General features: G+C 39.1%; 2 protein-coding genes across 2 annotated transcripts in view; both read left to right on the forward strand.

Annotated features, from left to right (window-relative positions):
* The first annotated feature begins 2,439 nt into the window (after positions 1-2,439).
* LOC149837854 (transcription factor DIVARICATA-like) lies at positions 2,440-4,094 on the forward strand. The gene is made up of 2 exons (XM_090006227.1): positions 2,440-2,798; positions 3,666-4,094. Exons 1-2 carry the CDS (start codon positions 2,455-2,457, stop codon positions 3,988-3,990), a joined length of 669 nt encoding a protein of 222 aa, XP_089862353.1. The 5' UTR covers positions 2,440-2,454; the 3' UTR covers positions 3,991-4,094.
* A 5,562-nt stretch (positions 4,095-9,656) lies between these two features.
* Positions 9,657-20,220, forward strand: part of LOC149837855 (Cyclophilin-like peptidyl-prolyl cis-trans isomerase family protein) — a 28,388-nt gene continuing 17,824 nt past the window's right edge. The window contains exons 1-5 of the mRNA XM_090006228.1: positions 9,657-9,837; positions 10,166-10,261; positions 10,342-10,403; positions 10,476-10,609; positions 13,130-13,214. Coding sequence (XP_089862354.1) covers positions 9,766-9,837; positions 10,166-10,261; positions 10,342-10,403; positions 10,476-10,609; positions 13,130-13,214 — 449 coding nt within the window. The 5' untranslated portion in view covers positions 9,657-9,765. The remainder of the gene's footprint in view (positions 9,838-10,165; positions 10,262-10,341; positions 10,404-10,475; positions 10,610-13,129; positions 13,215-20,220) is intronic.

A 20,220-nucleotide genomic window follows, 5' to 3' on the forward strand; every position in this document is an offset into this window, starting at 1 on the left:
GGCACCCACACACAGACAAAGGGGTCACAGCACCTTCTTCTCCTCAGCCCCACTGCCACTCAGCCAACTCAAGTGGGTGTGTAGGGATGCAAACGGGTCGGGTTTTAGATTTCAAAAAGTATTGGGGAGTCGGGTTCTGTTCGGATCTGGGACAGCCAAATTTTTGCAAAATTTCTCTTCTTTGATCCAACCCATTTGCAACCCTAGGTGTGGGACGTAGACTACAAGTCTCTTAAAAAATCCTTTAAGTGAAACCATAATCACAGGTATAGGTGATATTTTTAAAATATCATGATATTATCTTTGTAAAATCAAAACATGATTTTACAAGCAAATCTCATGATATTTTGAAAATATCGAGAATTTAAATTTCTACCAATAATATCGTGAGAATATCAGTATAATATTAATTGATAAAACTTCCAAAACTTATATTTAATGTTTTATGTTCCTGTTTTATTCTTTGATTAAAATATATTTTTTCTTTTTTATATTAATGTCCATGCTTTATTGCTTCTTTACTTAACATGTATTTTTTGTATTTTTTTCCTTTTTTATTTTTCAGATTTTCTTGATATTTAGAAAAAAAATAGTAATATCCCGATATTTTTCATCGCTGAGATATAGATGAGACCGATACTTGTGACTGTAAGTGGAAACGTGTAGATTAAAAAAAATTTATAATTGATTTAAAACCTATTTTTATTTTAAATATATTATGTATTCTTATTTAAATATTATAAAATATAATATTAAAATAACGTCCGTACAAGTCGGTATCCGAAGGTTTGCTTTTTGTCTTTGTTTTTACAAGAAATCAACACAAACGTGAAATTGAGGAAGCCCGCAGGCAAAATTCTCGCTTGTGCTTAAAAAATAATTTATATATATATATATATATATATATAAAAGATAAAGACGGTTCCAGAAATCCACTATGGCCCACCCCCAAAGGAAAACGACAAAAGGCTCACGAGATCTCTTCCGTCGTCCACCTCACCACATGCGATCACGTGACGTGGCCATCGTCCTCCCACGTCGACCCAAATTTTACTGCGGGGCCCAATGGCGGGCCCCACCGCTGTGTCACGACCCGAGTGAGCTTATCAACTTTGATCGTCGCCGGTTCTCTCATCCACGTGGCGGACAATAATTGGGTAGGCGGAAAGACCCCCCAAAACAATTACCGTCTGACGAATCCCGCGGCCATTTCGCGGTTTTGGACTTGGATTGGACTACGTTCCAGAACCGGAAGAAAGAAACACGACCGATTCGGTACTCTGACATGAGCCCGACTGAACAACTGGATCCTAGTCTTTGCAGCTAAACAATGGGACGGGCGAGTCCCCTGTTTTAATGTAAAAAAACGCCACCCTTTACGAAAGTGACCAAACTACGTGTTTGTGTTGAGAATTGTCCTAGCTTTGTGAATTCAAGAGATGTAAGGTCAAAGCCAACGGAAAAGTTGTTGTTTTTTTTTTTTATGAAAGGAAGGAATATTTATGGAGTTTTACACCACTAATACTGAAACAAAGCGGCACACCTAAGGGTGTCAACGGGTCGGGTTTGGTTCGGACCCAGGTAAAATAAGACTTGGACCAAATATTTGAGTATGGTATCGGGGGTCCTCAGGTTTAATCAGATCTACTATAAGAGCAACCATACCCAGACCCAATAAGAACTACATGAAACAGACCCGGTAGAATAATGTTTTCTATCATTTTTTTATATTGACAAATTGCGGGTCTTAAAATTGGAACTCGGGTCGGGCCCAAGTCTGGTACAAAATTTCATAAACTATACCAGGTCCATGTATTAATTAATCGGACCTTCATGTTCAGACCCAGGTCTTTTTATTTGTCACCATACCTGGACCCAGATTTTGACCACTTACTTGATCAAGGACAAAATTGGTCTTCCCGCAGTCTCAATGCCTCCTTTCATTTTGACTAAGTCTAGTCAACTGAAAGAGGAGCTTCAACCAGCCAAAGTTCAATAACCAAGACGCTTCAACCGATTCAAATAACCGAATCGGTTTCGCAATTCCGAGTTAGACCCTCTACGAAGATGACAAAGTCTCCCTGTGTGAAACGCAATTAATGAGTTCCAACATAAAAACTCGTCTCTCTCTCTCTCTCCCAACCGAGAATGAGAATCTGAATCGTCCAAAAACGAGCCAGGGCAATCTCGTAATTCCCCAAACCATGTCTGCCGTTCATCGTACCAAAAGAGCACGTGCATTGTCACGCGTCCTGATCCAAAAGAAACCTTATCCACTCTGTTCAATGCACAAACCAGCCAAAAACGTGTTTTTCTTTGTGAAGACGGCCGGCCGCCCCCCCGTGCCTTCCCCTCTTTCTCTCTCTCTATAAATACAACCAACCCCCCTCCCCTGGCGTCAATTTCAACTGAACCCTAATGTTTTCCGACGAATTTTCCGGCCACTCCTTCACCATGGATCACTACTCCAGTAATTGGACCCCTCAGCAGAACAAGCTCTTCGAGCACGCATTGGCCATCATCCCCGAGAACGCTCCGGACCGCTGGCGGCGGACCGCAGGCTTCATCGCCGGAAAGTCGCCGGCCGACGTCCAGAGGCACTATGAAGAGCTCCTTCACGACTTGTCTGAGATCGAGTCCGGACGGTTCGGATTGCCGAATTACAGCGACGGCCCGCACACATCAGGCTGGGGTCAAGGGGAGCAACCGGGTGGGGTCACGACGTCGTCCGGGTCCAAAACCAAGGTCGGTGAGGGTGAGAGGAGGAAGGGGGTGCCTTGGACGGAGGAGGAGCACAGGTGAGCCAAGTGTTTGTTTCCTTCCTCGACAATATCTTTCTCTATATGCTCGGAGACCGTTATAAAGCATATATGTCCCATGTTAGAATCCCACAAATAGGTGGCCAAAAGAGTTTTGAGTGGGACCCATCTGATGTCCATTTTTTTAATATTTTTTATTCGTTTGGCACTTTTTTGACATTATTTTTGTACGCTACGAGTTGTAAATTCGATTTTATTTTTTTGAATTAGTGGTTATTTTTTAAAACTTTATTTTTTTTTTCTTGTTTTTTGAAATTTTTAGCTTTCCTCCACCTGGGAGAGTTCTTTGTTCCTGCGATATATAATGGCGTCATGCATGCATGAGGCATTTTCTAGTGTGTCACTATCAACAAAAACATGTCATCATCGTCTCTTTCTCACACACACACGCACACATATGCATCCTCAATGTAAGTCTTAACTAAGTGATGATGTGCATGCATGTTATATGTTTTTTACTGTTTTGTGCGTGTGTGCAAATTAATGATGCTTTCCGTAGGTTTCGAACTTGTGACGTCTCGTCAACTTGGTGATATTCACAAGTACCCCTTTCCAGATGATCCAAGCCCTTGTGGGCTAAGCTTTTTACTGTTTGGCATTAAAAGCTATAACATGACACGCACACCAATCATGTATTTGAGCATGAAGGATTGAAAGTTGTGTAAAAGTTGATGACATATGAATTCTGAGGCCTTCTATAGTGAAAGATGCATGCTTACTTTTTCACTTTGTTACGTTTTAACAAGTGGTAGTTAAATTCTGAGTTTAATTAGTGATCTCTATGTTACATACCATCCATCTCTCAAAGAGTTTTTCTCATTGGTGTACTTGATCTTTTTATGTCAGGCTGTTCCTAATAGGATTGCAGAAGTATGGAAAGGGGGATTGGAGGAGCATTTCTAGGAATGCAGTGATCTCAAGGACTCCAACCCAAGTGGCTAGCCATGCTCAGAAGTACTACCTGCGCCTTAACTCAGTGAAGAAGGAGAAGAAGAGATCAAGCATCCATGACATAACTACTGTAGATGACACATCCATGTCTCAATCCCCACCTGATATAATGAGCAATGTTGGTCCATCCTCAAGCTTGGATGATCTCCAAGCAATGCTTCATGATCCATACGAAGCCTCTGCTTCTTCTGGGTTTGAGCATTTTGGTTATGACTCATAGCTAGTCCATAATATGGTTGATGTACCCAATATGCTTTTGTACATATAGGAATGTATTCAAGTGTGTAACCAATTCTTAGTGAATGGTCAAGTGGAAATTAGCTAGTAATGATTCCGGGGTGTAGCTTTTCGTAAAATGAGTTCATTAATTTGGCTGTTCTTTCATAAGGGCCCGTTTGATTCGCAGGATGCAAACACTTAAGTGTACCCTGGACACCTGCTTCCAATGATGCAAACGCTCCCTAACTAGTGTGCATATTGGTTCATAAGTTAACCAATAGTACTCATGTATAGTGTGGCATGTATCACAGGATTATACAACCCCACGCCATGATATTGATGTTTCTATGTTATGAACCACAAGTCTTGTGCCCCCTGCACATCTTTTCATCTTTCTTAATTGTCTGCTTGTTAAAGGAGTGGGTCCCATATCTCCACTAAACACATACTTTATAAAAAAAGGTATGCTTTTAAAAGCCCCAGGTGGGGTGGGACCTTGGCTTCTAGATAGGCAGTCAAGGTTGAATCCCCATGAGTGTTGCCCCTGACCAACCCAACACATAAGCATAGACACTGGGGGCAGGGGTCTTCGCCTCCGAGTTTTACTCTGCCGGCACGACGACTGTAGGTATGGCAGGCTGAGCTTCCATGACCAGGTCTTTGTGCTGGGTTAATAAAAAAAAAAAACTTATAGGTTTGGCATCCGGATATCTTAAGACCCGAAAGGTGCGTTTGATGGCGTGGGATAAAGTTTTCGCTTGAAGAAAAACCTTTAGGTTTTTTGTGGGACCCACATGCACCATCAAACACACAATTTGATCTTTCCTTCTTCCACCGGTTTTTGGGGATGAGTGTAAAACTGAGTCGCATGGGAAACAACACAACACAGACTTTTTCCTAGATAAGTTTTTCCCTGTGTTGAAACTTATCCAAGTCATCAAACACTCCACGAATTCGATTTTCTTAGGATCAAACCAGCAATAGTTATTGAGTAATACTGTGGGGGCTGGCCCGGGGTTTTATCAGGTTGGGCCAATTACCGCTCCGACTCTAGTAGGCTCTTTGTCATTAATAAATAAAATGCGAGGCACCAACGGGGGCTCGGCCATGTTGGTAGGAGCTGTCAGTGCACGTCTCCTTGTAGTGGGACATTGTAGGTTCAAAACCCAGTGGTACTTTGAATAGTAACTGGTGGGGGTCTCCCTGTAACCCCAGATTGCTTTACAAGAAAAAAAGAAAAAGAAAGAAAATGTGAGGCCTTTAAAAAGATTTCCTTTATGAATAACTAATGGAGACTAATGGCTACTGAAAACTTGTGGGTCAGTGCAAAAGTACAATTGGTTAAACTCACAGCTTTTCTGCATAGGAATGACCAATTCAAGCTTCATAACAAGCAGCTCTTTGTTCATGACCTTCATCTTTCGACTTGATGGGGTTTGTTGGGTCTTGGACAGGATCCAATCTTGATGACCCTTTGTGTCTGGAAGATTATAAGGATGCCAATGAATCTTAACATTCGACCCAAATATGACTCTGATTCAATAAGCCAAATTAAATTAAATCAAATTAATAATTGGATTCAGGTTCTATTTTGGATTATGCTATCGAATCCTACAGATATCTGAATCCGATTATAGGTAAAAATTGGATTCCTTTGCATCTAATGTCCAACGATATTCAATTACGTCAGATTCAGTAAAAGGGCACATTGAACCAAAATCCGAACTGTTTACATCCCTAGCACCAGGAACCATGGGCTTGACGTGCACCCATTTTGGACTGTTATATTATTTATAATAAGATAAGAATTATTCTTATTTATTTTGGAATCATCATGTATACGTGAAGTGCTTTATTTTCTAGATAAATGGTCCCTAGGGATGTATGTGGACCGGGGGAAACGGAGCCCCGCCCTGCCTCCCCTCTTTGAACTGAGGATGGAGGACATGAAACGGGGATGGACTTACGCTTTCCCTCGCATCGCAGGAGCATGAACAAAACATATCCATTTGGATCCAGTTTTATAGTTTTGGATGTTTTTTTATTTGCATCTTTCTAATGAATATCGGATCCAAATAATTGATCCATATTCCAATTTAGCTAGTCATTAGGATTAGTATGTTTCTTTATTAATGTTTATCTAAAATAAGTAGGTTATATCGATTAGGATTAAAACTCTTTTCCTATAAATAATAGAAAGATGTAGGTAGAAATAAATAGATCTAAGCCACGATTTTTGTGCAGGTCTAGGAGTAGTTCATGTTATTCGCAGTTGAGTTGAAATCCAGATTTGTTAATTTTTAGTTATTTAAATTGTTTTCTATTTACAGTTAATTTCTTGCAATTTCCTGGTTTTTCCAACTTTTCTTGGATAATTGGTAGAAATAACCCTAGTTCTGTAGCGTTATCCCAAATCTAGTGTCAGATTTACATCACATATACATTCAGTACTAGAGTCAATATTAGAGATTAAACACTTCGCAAATTGATAATAGAATAGAAGCAATATTGAAGCTGAGCAACTTGAACATGTTTTACACTATGCTCATAAACTATCCTAAATTCACAAAAATAAAGAATGGATCAAACACATCTGACCCTATAAATGCGATTTATGCTGTCCATTTAGTAAAGATCAGCATTTGAATCGCTGGAATCGACTTGTCGGTGGGATTTTTCGGCAATTCAAAAATCAATGATTAGAAAAGCTAAAATTTAATTAATCAAAATCATTCCTTTGAAGAAACACGATTAGATGGTTGATTAATTTCTATCAAATTACTATGTTAAATCCATTTATGGGATTAGATTTGATTAAAATAACTTGATTAAATATAACTTGCCATAATGAGATCCTAAGGGGGGATATGACGATAGACATGACTTTGGGGATGACCAAATCCCCTTCTATGCCTGCCACTGCGGTATATGTGGCAATGTACAATTTGCGTTGGGCCATGACACTTGATCTGTTCAGTGCTTTTTATCATCTACTTGTGGATATATATATTTTCTCTCTCCGTGCATAGATAGAACAAACAAATCTATGTGAGAAGTGCCAACCTTGATGGTTGATCTCAATATCGGTGCAAAGCTTACCACATTTGAGATGACTTTCATCTCTCACCAGTACATCAAACCTTGGGTGTTGGTGTAGTCTAAATTTAAACCTTGACACTAAGTCCTCTCACATAAAGTTGTGGGTAGACCCAATGTCAATTATCACTTGACTTTACATGCTATCTAGCTAAAAAATCATAGGTGCAAGCTATACTGACTCGTTTCGCGTAATTTGGCCTCAAGGGGTTAGTTTAGTGGGATGGGGCCTTTGCCAGGGTTCCATTCTCACGGATGCCAAACCCTTGCATTATAAAAAATAAGAGTATCATGCCCTTAATTTGCTTATGCCAAAGCAAGGTCACTCCCTGCAGGGGGGCAAGGGGTGTGCCACGGGTTTACACGGAATTGGAACAACAACCATAAGTACGACAGGCATAGTCAGCGCGACTAGGTCTCTGATCCCAACAATAGTTTTCCCATTTCTCATGAAAAAAAGCTACACTGACTCAATTTGACCCCATAGATGTATGAAACATGGTCCTTTTCCTGGAGATCCGTTAGATTGCATCTTTTCAACAAAAAACATGATCTTTTAAAGTCCCTTTTGTTTGAGCACAGCTAGGAAAGGATGTGAAAGTTTTGTCCCTGTAAATATCTCTCACATGCCTCACTTTCTCATACACAACTCTCATTTTTTTGCCTTTAAGTTGTGAATTTGGCTTGTGTGAAAATCTACATGTGAAAATATGTTGTGTCATGTCATGTCACTCTTTTATCATATTCACAGCTAAGCATCATGAAAGTTATTTAGAGGGTTAGCCTTGTGTAAAACTTTTATAAGTTTTGGGTCTTCAACATTCACTGATGGAATCACTTTAACAAGGTGCATTTTCACATGTTTGCAACACCTTGTGAAAGTTCTGAGATTGTGAGTCACATTCACAAGAAACTTGTGAAAGTTCCAAAATCACAGGCATTGCAAACATGCACCAAATTGTGGAATTTTATCACATTGTGAGCTTTTGACTTTTTATACTCTTGAAAAACCTACACATATGTTACAATATCATGATGCAAAAACTTGTTTTCTATTAAACAAACCATATAGACCACATCTACACGGTCAAACCTACTAAAAACCTCAAAAAATAAAGAGAAAATATAATGAACTTTTTTTAGATAATATGATGGTTAGCCCATTAATTGTTCAATAGGCCAAAACAAATCATATAGCCTTTCTGTCAACATCCTCTTGAGTTTCTCTTCTCTTTGCTCCACATGAAAATATATAGCCGAGAGGAAGCCACCCTGCTGACCAAGTTCATTGGCATAAAACCCCAAAGCCTCCCTTGCCTACAGGGATTAGGCCCGGGCTTCGGTATCATAGCAAAAGGATGGGCATCTGTGGGTTTTGAACTTGTGACATCCCATCAACTTGGTGACATGCACAGGCGGCTCCTACCTGATGACAGCCCTCGTGTACACTAAAAACTAGTAGTGGCTAAAAAAAAAACAGAAAGATAAATTAAAGAAAAGCCAACTTTAGATCTTAAAAAAGCTGAACCCACCTTAGGATTTCAGCTTGCACTTGAAGATTGTGTGGTGGGGGCTAAAATCCACTTAAACAAAATGAATTGTGGGCTTCAATCCCTGATGTGGGTTGGTAGACTACACTCTTGAGTTCACACCAACCAAGGGGCCCCCACTAGTACTTAAATAAATTAAGGTTTCCATCGTAGACATGCCACTTAACCTTATACTTTATTCTAAGTTTAATAGGAAGTAAAGATCAGTATCTATTTGGGTCCTGTGCCAAGCCCAAGGTCCAGGTTCTAATCCCTCTGCCACATGGGGCTTAAGAGATATATGTGCCAAGCCCAAGGCCCAGGTGCTACAGTAAAAAAGATCAACTTTCCTCTGGAGATTAAAGTCACCTTAGGCTAACTCATGCTGGCAGTAGGTCGAGCTTCAGAAGACTGTACAAGATCACAGAGTTACCTACGCCCACAGCCATGAAATCTTAAGGAGGGGTACTAAGATTGGAACGATTTTGGGGATGAAGTCCTTGCCCCAATATGAAGAAGGAAAACCCTCACCCAGAACCAAGTCACTTAATGAGCCCACCTCCCTGCAAGGTAAAACTCCAGGTTGAGGATGCTACCACTCAGCCATATGTCCCCAAACAATGACATGCGCTAGAGGGATTCTTCTTGGGCCTTCAGCTTGACACATGATTCACATGGGTAACCACCAAGGTGGTATTGCATGTGGTAAGCAGGGTCCTGTCCTGTGTCAAGCTGAAGGCTCAGGATCGAATTCCTCTGCCACATGGGGGGCGGCTGTTGTTTTGTTTTGATAGGGTTCCGCCTAACACCAGCTTGCCTTTCAAAAATAAAAAGGGTAACCACTGTCATGAATATTCAAATTCAAATTATATGGCTTTTTTCACCACCTGAATCTGAATCTGAACATCCGATTAGGCTAATATGGTATTGACCTGAACCTGAACCGTTTACATCCCTAGAAAGGGACCATGGTAGGCTCGGACTAGAAGTCTAACTGGGTCCAGTTCAATGCTATGTAAAGCGATGGTTTTGGTCGTGCCAAGTCGCTCGTTCATTTGAGAGAGAGAGAGAGTAAAAAGGGGAAGGAGGGAGAAGAAAGAGAGGGCAGAGAAGCGAGATAAGGGGAGTGAGGGAGAGAAAGAGAGTAAAGGATGGCGTCGGGTGATGGCGAAGAAGCTCTGCAGGTCGTTCTGGAGACCTCTATGGGTCCAATCACCGTCGAGGTCTCTCTCTCTCTCTCTCTAAGTTTCTGATGAGTTTTCTGTTTTGTGTTCGTTTTTTTTTTCTGTTTTTTGTGTAAATGGTGTTTTCATGTTTTGCTGTTGTGTTTGTGCTTGTGGGACTCAACGCTTTGTTGAGTTTCACTTTTAAGTAATGTTGATCGCTTTTAGGCTCTAAGTTTCTGATGTTGTTCCATTGATTTGAGAAACGGTGTGTGTGTGTGTGTGTGTGAGAGAGAGAGAGAGAGAGAGAGAGAGAGAGAGAGAGAGAGAGAGAGAGAGAGAGAGAGAGAGAGAGAGCTAATGTCCAATGATGATGCTTTGAAAACAGATGTATCACAAGCACGCACCGAAGACGTGCAGGAATTTCATGGAGTTGTCGAGGCGTGGCTACTACAACAACGTCAAGTTCCACCGCATCATCAAGGCACCCTCTCTCTCTCTCTGTCCCTCTGTAATCTTGGTTTTGGTTGGTGAATGATTGTATTTCTCAACTTGGTGGTTCAGAACTTCGTGGTCCAAGGTGGGGATCCGACGGGTACCGGCCGCGGTGGAGAATCCATCTACGGGTGAGTCTCTCCCTCTCCCTCTCTGTCTCTGTCTCTGTCTCTCATTTGTTTCTTTTTTTCCTTTGTCGTAAGGTCCAAGTTTGAAGATGAGATACAGAGCGAGCTCAAACACACAGGGGCTGGGATTCTGTCGATGGCAAATGCGGGTCCCAATACGAACGGGAGCCAGTTCTTCATAACTTTGGCACCCGTCCCTTGGTTGGATGGTAACATCTGTTTCTCTTCCCCACTTATTAATTTTTTGATTTTTTTATTATTTACACCAATTTTCTTCGGCGCCATGTTCATCAAATTTTGCCCAATTCAAATGCCAAGATTCATGGAGAAGTGGATTGCTGTAAATGGATTGTTTTGGTATCATTGAGTTTGGGAAAAATATAGATTCGGTGGCATGTTAGTTTTATGTTAGCAATGTGCTGAAGCAAGTAAGGTGGTTCTTGGAAGAAATGTTATACACAGCATACTTGTCGAACAGAACTAGTTTATAGATGGAAGAATTACCAGTTCAAGAAGTGGTCTTTCTAGAGGAGCTTGCAAGTTGGTAGTTACATTTATAGAACTTAGCATGTATATGAATCGCTCACTGATAGTTTCTGTAGTAATGTCATCGAGGGCTTTGTTGCAATCATAAGGCTTTGCCCACTTATGCATATCCAATGGGTGGGACTTAGTAGATTGAGAGGTGCCTAAATGTTCACCATGATCTTTTGACAAAAATATACATATGGAGAGCTAGAGAATGTTCTTTCGCATCAATAAGAGGACCATTCTGCTAAAAGGTCTCCATGGAAAGAGAACATGTATTAGAGCAGTGATATTTTAACATCTTCTACAAAGCAAAAGGAAATCCTTTAGAATTGATGTATTGTAGCATATCATGTAATTTTATAGTCTGATTACACAAAGAAAAACATGCATGCGTACATACATGCATATAAATAAACACACACACACACACACAGGAGTGGAATAAAGTTGAACTGCTAGAACGATGTTACGATAGGTATAGTAGGAAAACTTTAAACTTCAAAATCTTAACGTCTTTTGTTGGGAACATTGTTGCAGAACCAGGGTGATAACTATTTTGAGCTGCATTCTGATTTTACGAGGCCAGGGCATTGTTCAAATTGTATGTAATGCTGTCAGTATGCTGGCAGGGAGGCATGCTTGTGACAGCAACTGCTGCCACATCAGTAGTTTTGGCCGTTTTAGTTAGAACTACTGTGGGCTACACCCAAAGCTATTACCTATTCGGAGCATAGGCAGCTGTTCAAACACTGTGATGAACATAACAGATTTACCTTGATAACTTGTGCTTTATTATATTCATTCAAGGAATTTATTGATGTTGACTGTAGAAAGTTCCAGAGGGTGATACTTTCAACAACTGTTTGTGGTGGACTTCCAATAGGGATGTCGTTTCACCTTAGCATTTTGAAGCAGATCAACTTAGAATTAATAATGACTGGAACCATATTGAATACTTTGCAAAACCAATAAGATAATGAGAATTTTCAGGATAATCTTGTGAAGATTTTTCTCTAGCAAGTTCCTTGTTCTTGGCTTCCATCATTGAAGTATTTTACTTCTTGGCTCGGCTTATCTCTGAAGATATTCATGATTTTTTTAATCCCACTTCTTTTCTTTTAGTCTTCAATGTGGAAAATATGAACGGAGATATAGACATTAATGTCATGAATTTGATTAAATTAAAAAGAATGAAACAATGGAGCTTGTGACAAATTTCAAAGGTGAAAATTTTGAAATTCTGTTTATTATAAAAAGTGCAGATTTTTCAAAAGCTAGGAGAACATTTGGGTTTAAGAATACTATGGTAGAAACTGGTAAACTCTCATAAAGTTTTCAGTTTCTTTGTGGGTTGAAACTTGCACGCCCCAGATGTATGACTTGTGTGCAAAATTAAGTGTTTTTTAAGCCATGCTGCTTGGGAGTTGATGCATATGAGACAACTGTGGCTGCTAATATGTATGGCAATACCCAGCAATATCCTGTATAACCACCCAGCTTTATCTGCATCAGTGTAGGTATGTTCAGCACTATGAAGTGCCCAGATACATGGCTCCGTAAGTTATTGCATGTCAATGGCAAGCAATGCTCATTTGACATAGACTTTTTCTTGCTGTTTAGCATGTTTAATAATTAAAGCATGTAATCAGTTCAATATTAGATTGTTGATAATCTGTTCATGTGCCTTTTCTCTCTAAAGGTGAGCAAAGTTTGGAGCGATCAACATGGTCTAGAAAGAATCATTATTTGCTTTTGGTAATTGATCGGTTTTGGATATTCTTGTTTGTAAAGTACCGGAAAAGAAATAAATCATGGTAGCAACTATCACTAAGAAGGGTTTTAAATAATATTACATTACAATGTTTACAAGATTGCATAACTTTTCTATAAATGGTACACTTGACTTGCAGGTTTTTGAGCATGTACCATATCCATAACAGCTTGTTTTTCTTGCCATATAAAGGACTCTCATTTATCTTCTTGTTATATACTATGGTTTAGCTTATATGCATACACATACATATACATACATGCATAAGTTTAGACCTATATGTGATCTTTGTGTGTGCTGCTTGTGCTGTTCATTCTAATAACCATGCTGTTTACTCTTCTATTCTAGAAAATGGATAGGAATTCTTGTTTAAATGTGCGCAACAACATTCTTCTATGTCAGTCATGCAAGCTTGTATATTCTGCAGGAAAACATACAATCTTTGGCAGGGTTTGTAAAGGGATGGAAATTGTCAAACGACTTGGAAGTGTTCAGACAGATAAAAATGATAGGCATGTCATTCAATCATTCCACTTTCACTGGGCTTATTTGTTTTATCATCTCCAAAATCACAAACCATAAATAATTGTCTATTTGAATTTGTTTTTATTGCATTTAAGAATGCTTAGTTCATGACTTGACATTGAGTTAACCATGTCTGTATTCAAGTTCTTGAGAAAACAATGGTCTCTGCTAAGTGCAATGAACATTTAAAGTCCATCTAGAAATCAATATGATGATCTGTCATTCCCAAATGGCAGAGAAACTAATTCTGACCAGCTCTTGTGAAGGGAACTATGATGAGCGGCACCTCTTCTTTCACTTAAAGTCACACAGGTTGAAACATTGATAGTTCCCATTGAGCAATAGTCCTTAACTCATCAATGACATTAGAAGAAACATGTGAAAGTCTTCAGCTAGACACCTATCCAAGATGTTGATGCCACAACATTAAGGAATCTAAAATAACTGCACCTCAAGTATTGGTAAAAGACTAAGGTCTCAAATATAACGAGTCAGGGCAATACAAATGTCCTCTCCTCTACTCATCTTCCTAACTGTTGATCAAATACATACTATCCACTATGAGAGAGAAACTTTACCCACTCAATACTAAACCAGATAGAATTTGCTTTTAAATTCAAATTTTCAGATGTTCTATAAAAAAAAACACAGCTCAAACTATACTCCTTCCAGGTCAGGCATTACAATGAACAATTATGCCAGATATGTAGTCACACTTTGCATTGTACCTAGTTGCAGCTGGGGATTCTTCACTTTTTCTGCTCTGGTTGTATCTTCCTGAACCAACTTCCCTAGGTCGTCTTTTTTAGGCTATAATACCATCTCAACAAATCCTAGGAAAAAAGAGATTAGCGATAATGAATGTTGATTAGAATAGTCAATTAATTTACAATAAAGAATATCACAGAGAGAGGCAATCCTTATTGAGAATGTTACAAAAAACAAAAAGTGAGTTGCATGGCCAATTAAGTACATGAGGGTACAAGAAACGATGGACATTAAAGTGCATGTGGATAAAAGGACAAACGAACATGTTGCTGCCACTATTTTCACATCAGATTTACTCCATAGCCCATATGGTCATACCTGATTTTCTAGTGGCAGGATCACCTGCTCAATCTGCATCGAGGTATCAGTACCTCAACTCACGCCACATTTTTAATGGTGAGTGTATAAGCTGTGTGACTTGATTCAAGCGAGATGGGATTTATTTCTGAAATCAAGAATTTAAATGCTCTAACAACTTAAAAATAGCTCAACTCAAACCACATTCTCTCCAAGTCAAGCATTCCAAGGACGGGTCATATCTGCTATCTAATCAAACCATTCACTGTCTGGTTGCATCTGGTGATTCTTCTCTTATTCCATTCCGATTGTGCTTGCAGTAACCAAAAAACACTCTCTAGGTATTCTCCTTAAAGGCTCTGATGCTATGTCACACAACCTCTTCTAACAGGGCACCGCATCCGCACCTAGGCGGGTGCGACACTTGGATACAACTTCCTTTGTGTTAGGTGAAGTCAACCATAATGAGGTCCATTTCTATCCAAAAGTAGATTCAGTTAACCCTAATCAAGTCCATTTTTATCTATATTATATATATAAATACATAAATGCACACAAATACACATAGTGTTAACTTAAAACTGTTAAAAATTATATATATATCCTCCCCGCACCCCCACACCCAAGTTTTTTTAAAGTGCCTCACCCGTAGGGGTGGCAATTTCTGACACGACCCGCCAACCCGCCTCTTAGGCGGGTTCGGGTTGGGCTTAAGCCAACCCGTTTAATAAACGGGTCGACCCGCGTAACCCGTTTATTAAACAGGTCGGGTTCGGGTTGGGGGTATGCCAACCCGCCAACCCGGCTGATCCGTTTAATAAACGGGTTAGGCGGGTGGGTCAACCCGCCAACCCGACCCGCCAACCTGACTACCTGCCAACCCGATCCGTCAACCCGACCCACCAACCTGACCCGCGAACCTGAAAACCCGTTTACCCGACCCAACCCATTTATTAAATGGGTTGGCGGGTCGTGTCGGGTTACCCGTTTATTAAACGGGTCGGGTTCGTGTTTGACACAGCTGACCCGTTTAATAAACGGGTCGGGTTCGGGTTGAGGTATGCTGACACGCCAACCCGCCAACCCGACCCGCCAACCCGCCAACCCGACCCGATTGCCACCCCTACTCACCCGCACCTATGTGACATAGCTCTGATGTCATCTCAACAAAACCCTAGGAGAGAATTAATGTTGAATGTAATAGTATATTACTAAAGTTTCCATGTCAATAAGGAGGATATGTTGTGTACAAATCTCACCAAGACTTATCCATCAATAAAATATTCAACTTTTGAGGAAAGTCATTGGAAGATTTTGTAATGAAACAAGAACAAGAACAATAGAGTGCCTCTTATAAGCTTACAAGAACACAATGTTAAAATGTAAAACTGTACATATATGTATATATAATAATATTATATTATTATATATATATATAAATATATTTTTCATTTCTTTCTTTTCTGTAATTTTTTTCCTTTATTTTTATTTTTTGTCTTTATGTCATCTAGTTCAGTTTGAACTAGAATGACTGTTGCTAGTCAAGTCCTGTCCAGACTTGACTAGCAATAGAGGTGTTGGACTGACTGTGTCCAACAGCTCTATTGAGTCCTCTTTCAGCTGTATATATAAAGGGGTGCAGCCCCTCTTGTATTTTATTCCAATGCTTCTTAAGCAATTGGTTTTTCATATCAATAAAGAATACATTTTTATTTTTATTTTCTTTCCAGTTATACCCTTTTTAAGGGTTATGCTTTAGCGTCATTCTTGACACTTGCTTGTTAATCTAAGCTCGTGTTTCGAAGATCCCCATTTCATTTCATGGTATCAGAGCCGCGGAAGTACTAAATCTTGAGAAAAAGTTGCCTCGGTTTCCGTGCCCGTTTGCAAAAGTGTTTGCCACTTGAAGAGAAGTGTTTTATCACTTCATTGGAGAAGATTTCACATCTTGTTGTATTGTTTTTTTTTTTCTTTCTTTTTCATTTTCCTTCTTGTTTCTCTTCTATCCCTATTCTTTCTCTCCTTGTAATCGATTGATGACAATGATAAAGTCACCATCATGCCTATGAAACTAAGCGATACGAACTATGTAACATGGGCTTCAATCATGAAGCACCATATATGGGGAAAAGGCTTATGGGGGATTGTGGATGGTTCCGATTCGGAACCTAAGCTATCTCTTACTAAAAAGGAGGGAGATAAAGAGGTCCCTCTATCGAAAGAAGAGAAAATCAAGGCTATTGCCTCATACGAGAAGAAATGGGAAGAATGGAGAATATCTCATGCGAAGATAATGTCATGGCTTATCAATAGCGTTGACATTAAAAAATGCTCAAGTCTTGCCAAATTTGATCATGTCGATAAGGCATAGGAATACCTTAAGAATATGTATTCCCTTAAAGATATTGCACACGTGTGCAACCTCCAAGAAAAAGTTCGAATGATGACACAAGGAGACAAAACTATTCGTGAATATTATAATGGGTTGTCCGAACTTTGGGAAGAACTTTCCCTTTTAGAATCAAAGTGGCATTGTGCCGAAGACATCGAGCTTCGTCAGAAACAACTCGATGCTGAACTTTTTTACCAGTTTATCACTGGATTAAGGCCGGAATTTGAAACCACTAAATCGGCCCTACTTCACCGGGGAAAAATTTCTTCTATTGTTGAAACTATTGAAGAGTTAACAATGGAAGAAAATCGTCTCCGGAAAGGTTCTTTAAAAATTGAAGATGATTCCGTTTTAGCCGTGTTTAGACCAGGGAATCATGTTCGATCATATAGGCCTCCTCACTTTAACCGACAAAATGGTGACTATGATAAGAAGAAAGTTATTTGTCATCACTGTCATGAACCGGGACACTACAGGCCACAATGTCCCAAACTTAAGGAGCTGAGAGAAAAAAAAGCTGCAATTGCTGGATCGGAGCCTAAAGATCAGGATGCACCAGTTTCCCTGGCCCAACTAATGGAGATTCTTCAGCCTCTCATCAAAGGTGCCTCTTCCTCATCTGAAGCTTCAACCGGCGCAGCAACCTCATCTTTTTCTGATCTAGGTAAAATTTCTTGGCTTCTTGACTCTGGTGCATCTTTTCATATGACCCCAAATAATCAAAGTCTATCCAAATGTGTTAAAAATAAAACAAGTGTGTCAAAGGTCTTTATTGCTGATGGGACTTCTCTTGAAATAGAAGGAATAGGAAATTTTGAAAAAATTTATAAAACAAAAAATTTTTTTATTCCAGAAATTAGACATGTTCCCAAATTAAATTTAAATCTTTTATCTGTATCTCAAATTCCTGATTATGGGTGTAATATTTCTTTTTCTTTTCATGGTTGTTGGGTACATGATCGCCAGTCAGGCAAGCTGATTGGGGAAGGCCATAGAGAAGGAGGACTCTATTACATGGATTTTTTGGAAATACCGAAGAAAACTTTTTGTTATAATATTCAAAAAATAGAGTTGCAACTGTGGCATAAGAGACTTGGTCACCCACATATAGCCAAAATCCAACATTTTCCAAATCTAGGAAAAATTTGTAACTCTGAATCATTTGATTGTAAAGATTGTATTCTCGGCAAAATGAAAAGATTACCATTTCAGAACAGAACCTTTTTCTCTTCAAGACCACTTGAATTAATACACTCGGATGTTTGGGGTCCTGCACCAGTAATTTCTAAAGGAAGATTTGTTTACTATGTTATTTTTGTCGATGATTTCTCCCGACATACGTGGATGTACTTTCTCAAACATAAGTCTGAAGTATTTTCATACTTTCAAACTTTTCATAATATGGTTAAAAACAAGTTTCAAAATGATATTACTATTTTTCGCACAGATTCAGGGGGAGAGTTTTTATCCACAAATTTTCAAAATTATCTTAAATTGCATGGCATCACACATCAAAGATCTTGTCCTTATACACCTCAACAAAATGGACTGGCAGAACGAAAACATCGCCATATTATAGAAACCACTAGGACTTTATTAATAGCAAATCAAGTCTCGAAAGACTTTTGGGCAGAAGCTGCCTTAACTGCCACCTATCTCATTAATAGGATGCCATCTTCTTCGTTACAAAATATCACTCCCATTGAAAAACTTATGAACATTTCTCCAGACTACTCTAGACTAAGAATATTTGGGTGCAAATGTTTCATATTTACTGACAAAAATGATAAACTTTCCCCTCGTGCGATTCCCTGTGCCTTTTTAAGATATGCTGAAAACCAGAAAGGTTATAGATGTTTTGACTTCAAAAATAATAAACTATATGTGTCTAGAAATGTTTCCTTTCTTGAAAAGGAGAGCTTCTTTGATTTTAGAAAATTAAAAGACGTCACTGAGTACTCCTTTTTGCTAGATCTAACATCAACATCTGATGAATATGACCTTGACTGTAACTTTGATGATGATCAAAGAATTATTGATCTTAATGTTGAAAATGAAGAAGTTCATAGAGATACTAGTATTCAATATTCCAGGCGACAAGAGTCTAATCCTCCATGTGCACTTGAGAAATATTCTAACATTACAACTAGACAATCATCCCGAATCTCGAGGCCTCCAAGAAAGTTTGTATCATACGAGTCTTTCTCACCCACATATAGGGCAGTTATTGCATTAATTCACTCATATGAAGAACCATCCACATATTTTCAAGCAAAAAATGATATCAAATGGATAGAAGCCATGAAAGCTGAATTAGATGCACTTGAAAAGGCTTCTACATGGAATATTCAAGATCTTCCTCCAGGGAAGAAAACTATAGGATGTCGATGGGTTTATAAAATTAAAACCAAGAGTGATGGTACTCTTGAAAGATATAAAGCCCGTTTAGTAGCCAAAGGTTATGCCCAAGAATATGTGATTGATTATGAAAAAACCTTTGCTCTGGTGGCTCGTATGACTACTGTCCGAACCTTAATTGCCTTAGCTTCTATCAAAAAATGGTCTATTTTTCAAATGGATGTCAAAAATGCTTTTTTAAATGGAAAGCTAGTTGAAGAAGTATATATGGAACCCCCTCCTAGTCTAAGTATTCCTAAGGGTAAAGTCCTTCGCTTAGAAAAAGCTCTTTATGGACTTAAACAAGCACCAAAAGCTTGGTATGATAGGTTTAGTCGTGTTATGATTGATATTGGTTTTCAATTCTGTTTAACTGACACTGCTTTGTTTATTAAGAATTCTGATGCAGGGATCATTGTGCTTCTTCTCTATGTGGATGATATGATCATCACCGGAAGCGATAAATAGGGAGTTGAAACAATCAAAACACTTCTTAAATCTCATTTTGAAATGACTGATTTGGGCTTGTTGAGATATTTTTTAGGCATTGAAGTTGCTTATTCTCCTAGAAGATATTTATTATCTCAGACTAAATTTGTTTTTGATATTGTTTTCAGGTCTGGTATTATTGATGATACTCCAGAAGTTGTTAATGTTAAAATGAAGATTGATGATGGAGAACTTATTGCAGACCCTACTCCTTACAGACAGCTTGTCGGGGCACTTTCCTATCTATCCATTACCCGACCAGATATAGCACATGCTGTTCATACAGCAAGTCAATTTCAACATGCTCCTACTTCTGTTCATATGGGAGCAGTCATGCGTATTATCAGATACATCAAGTCCTCTCTTTCACGAGGACTTTTCTTATCTTCCTCCTCTTCTCTTGATTTAATTGCATATACTGATGCTGATTGGGGAGGTGATCCCAATAACAGACACTCAACCATTGGCTTTTGTGTCTTTTTAGGGGAATCATTGATCTCGTGGAGGTGTAAAAAGCAGCAGAAGATATCTCTCTCATCCACCGAAGCTGAATACAGAGCCATGACAACCACGACCATGGAAGTAGTTTGGCTCCGACGACTGCTTGCTGACATGGGAGCTGAAACAACAAAGGCTTCACAAATGTGTTG

The sequence above is a fragment of the Nuphar pumila genome, chromosome 5, assembly GCF_984573655.1.
Source record: "Nuphar pumila chromosome 5, dmNupPumi1.hap1.1, whole genome shotgun sequence".
NCBI lineage: Eukaryota > Viridiplantae > Streptophyta > Magnoliopsida > Nymphaeales > Nymphaeaceae > Nuphar > Nuphar pumila.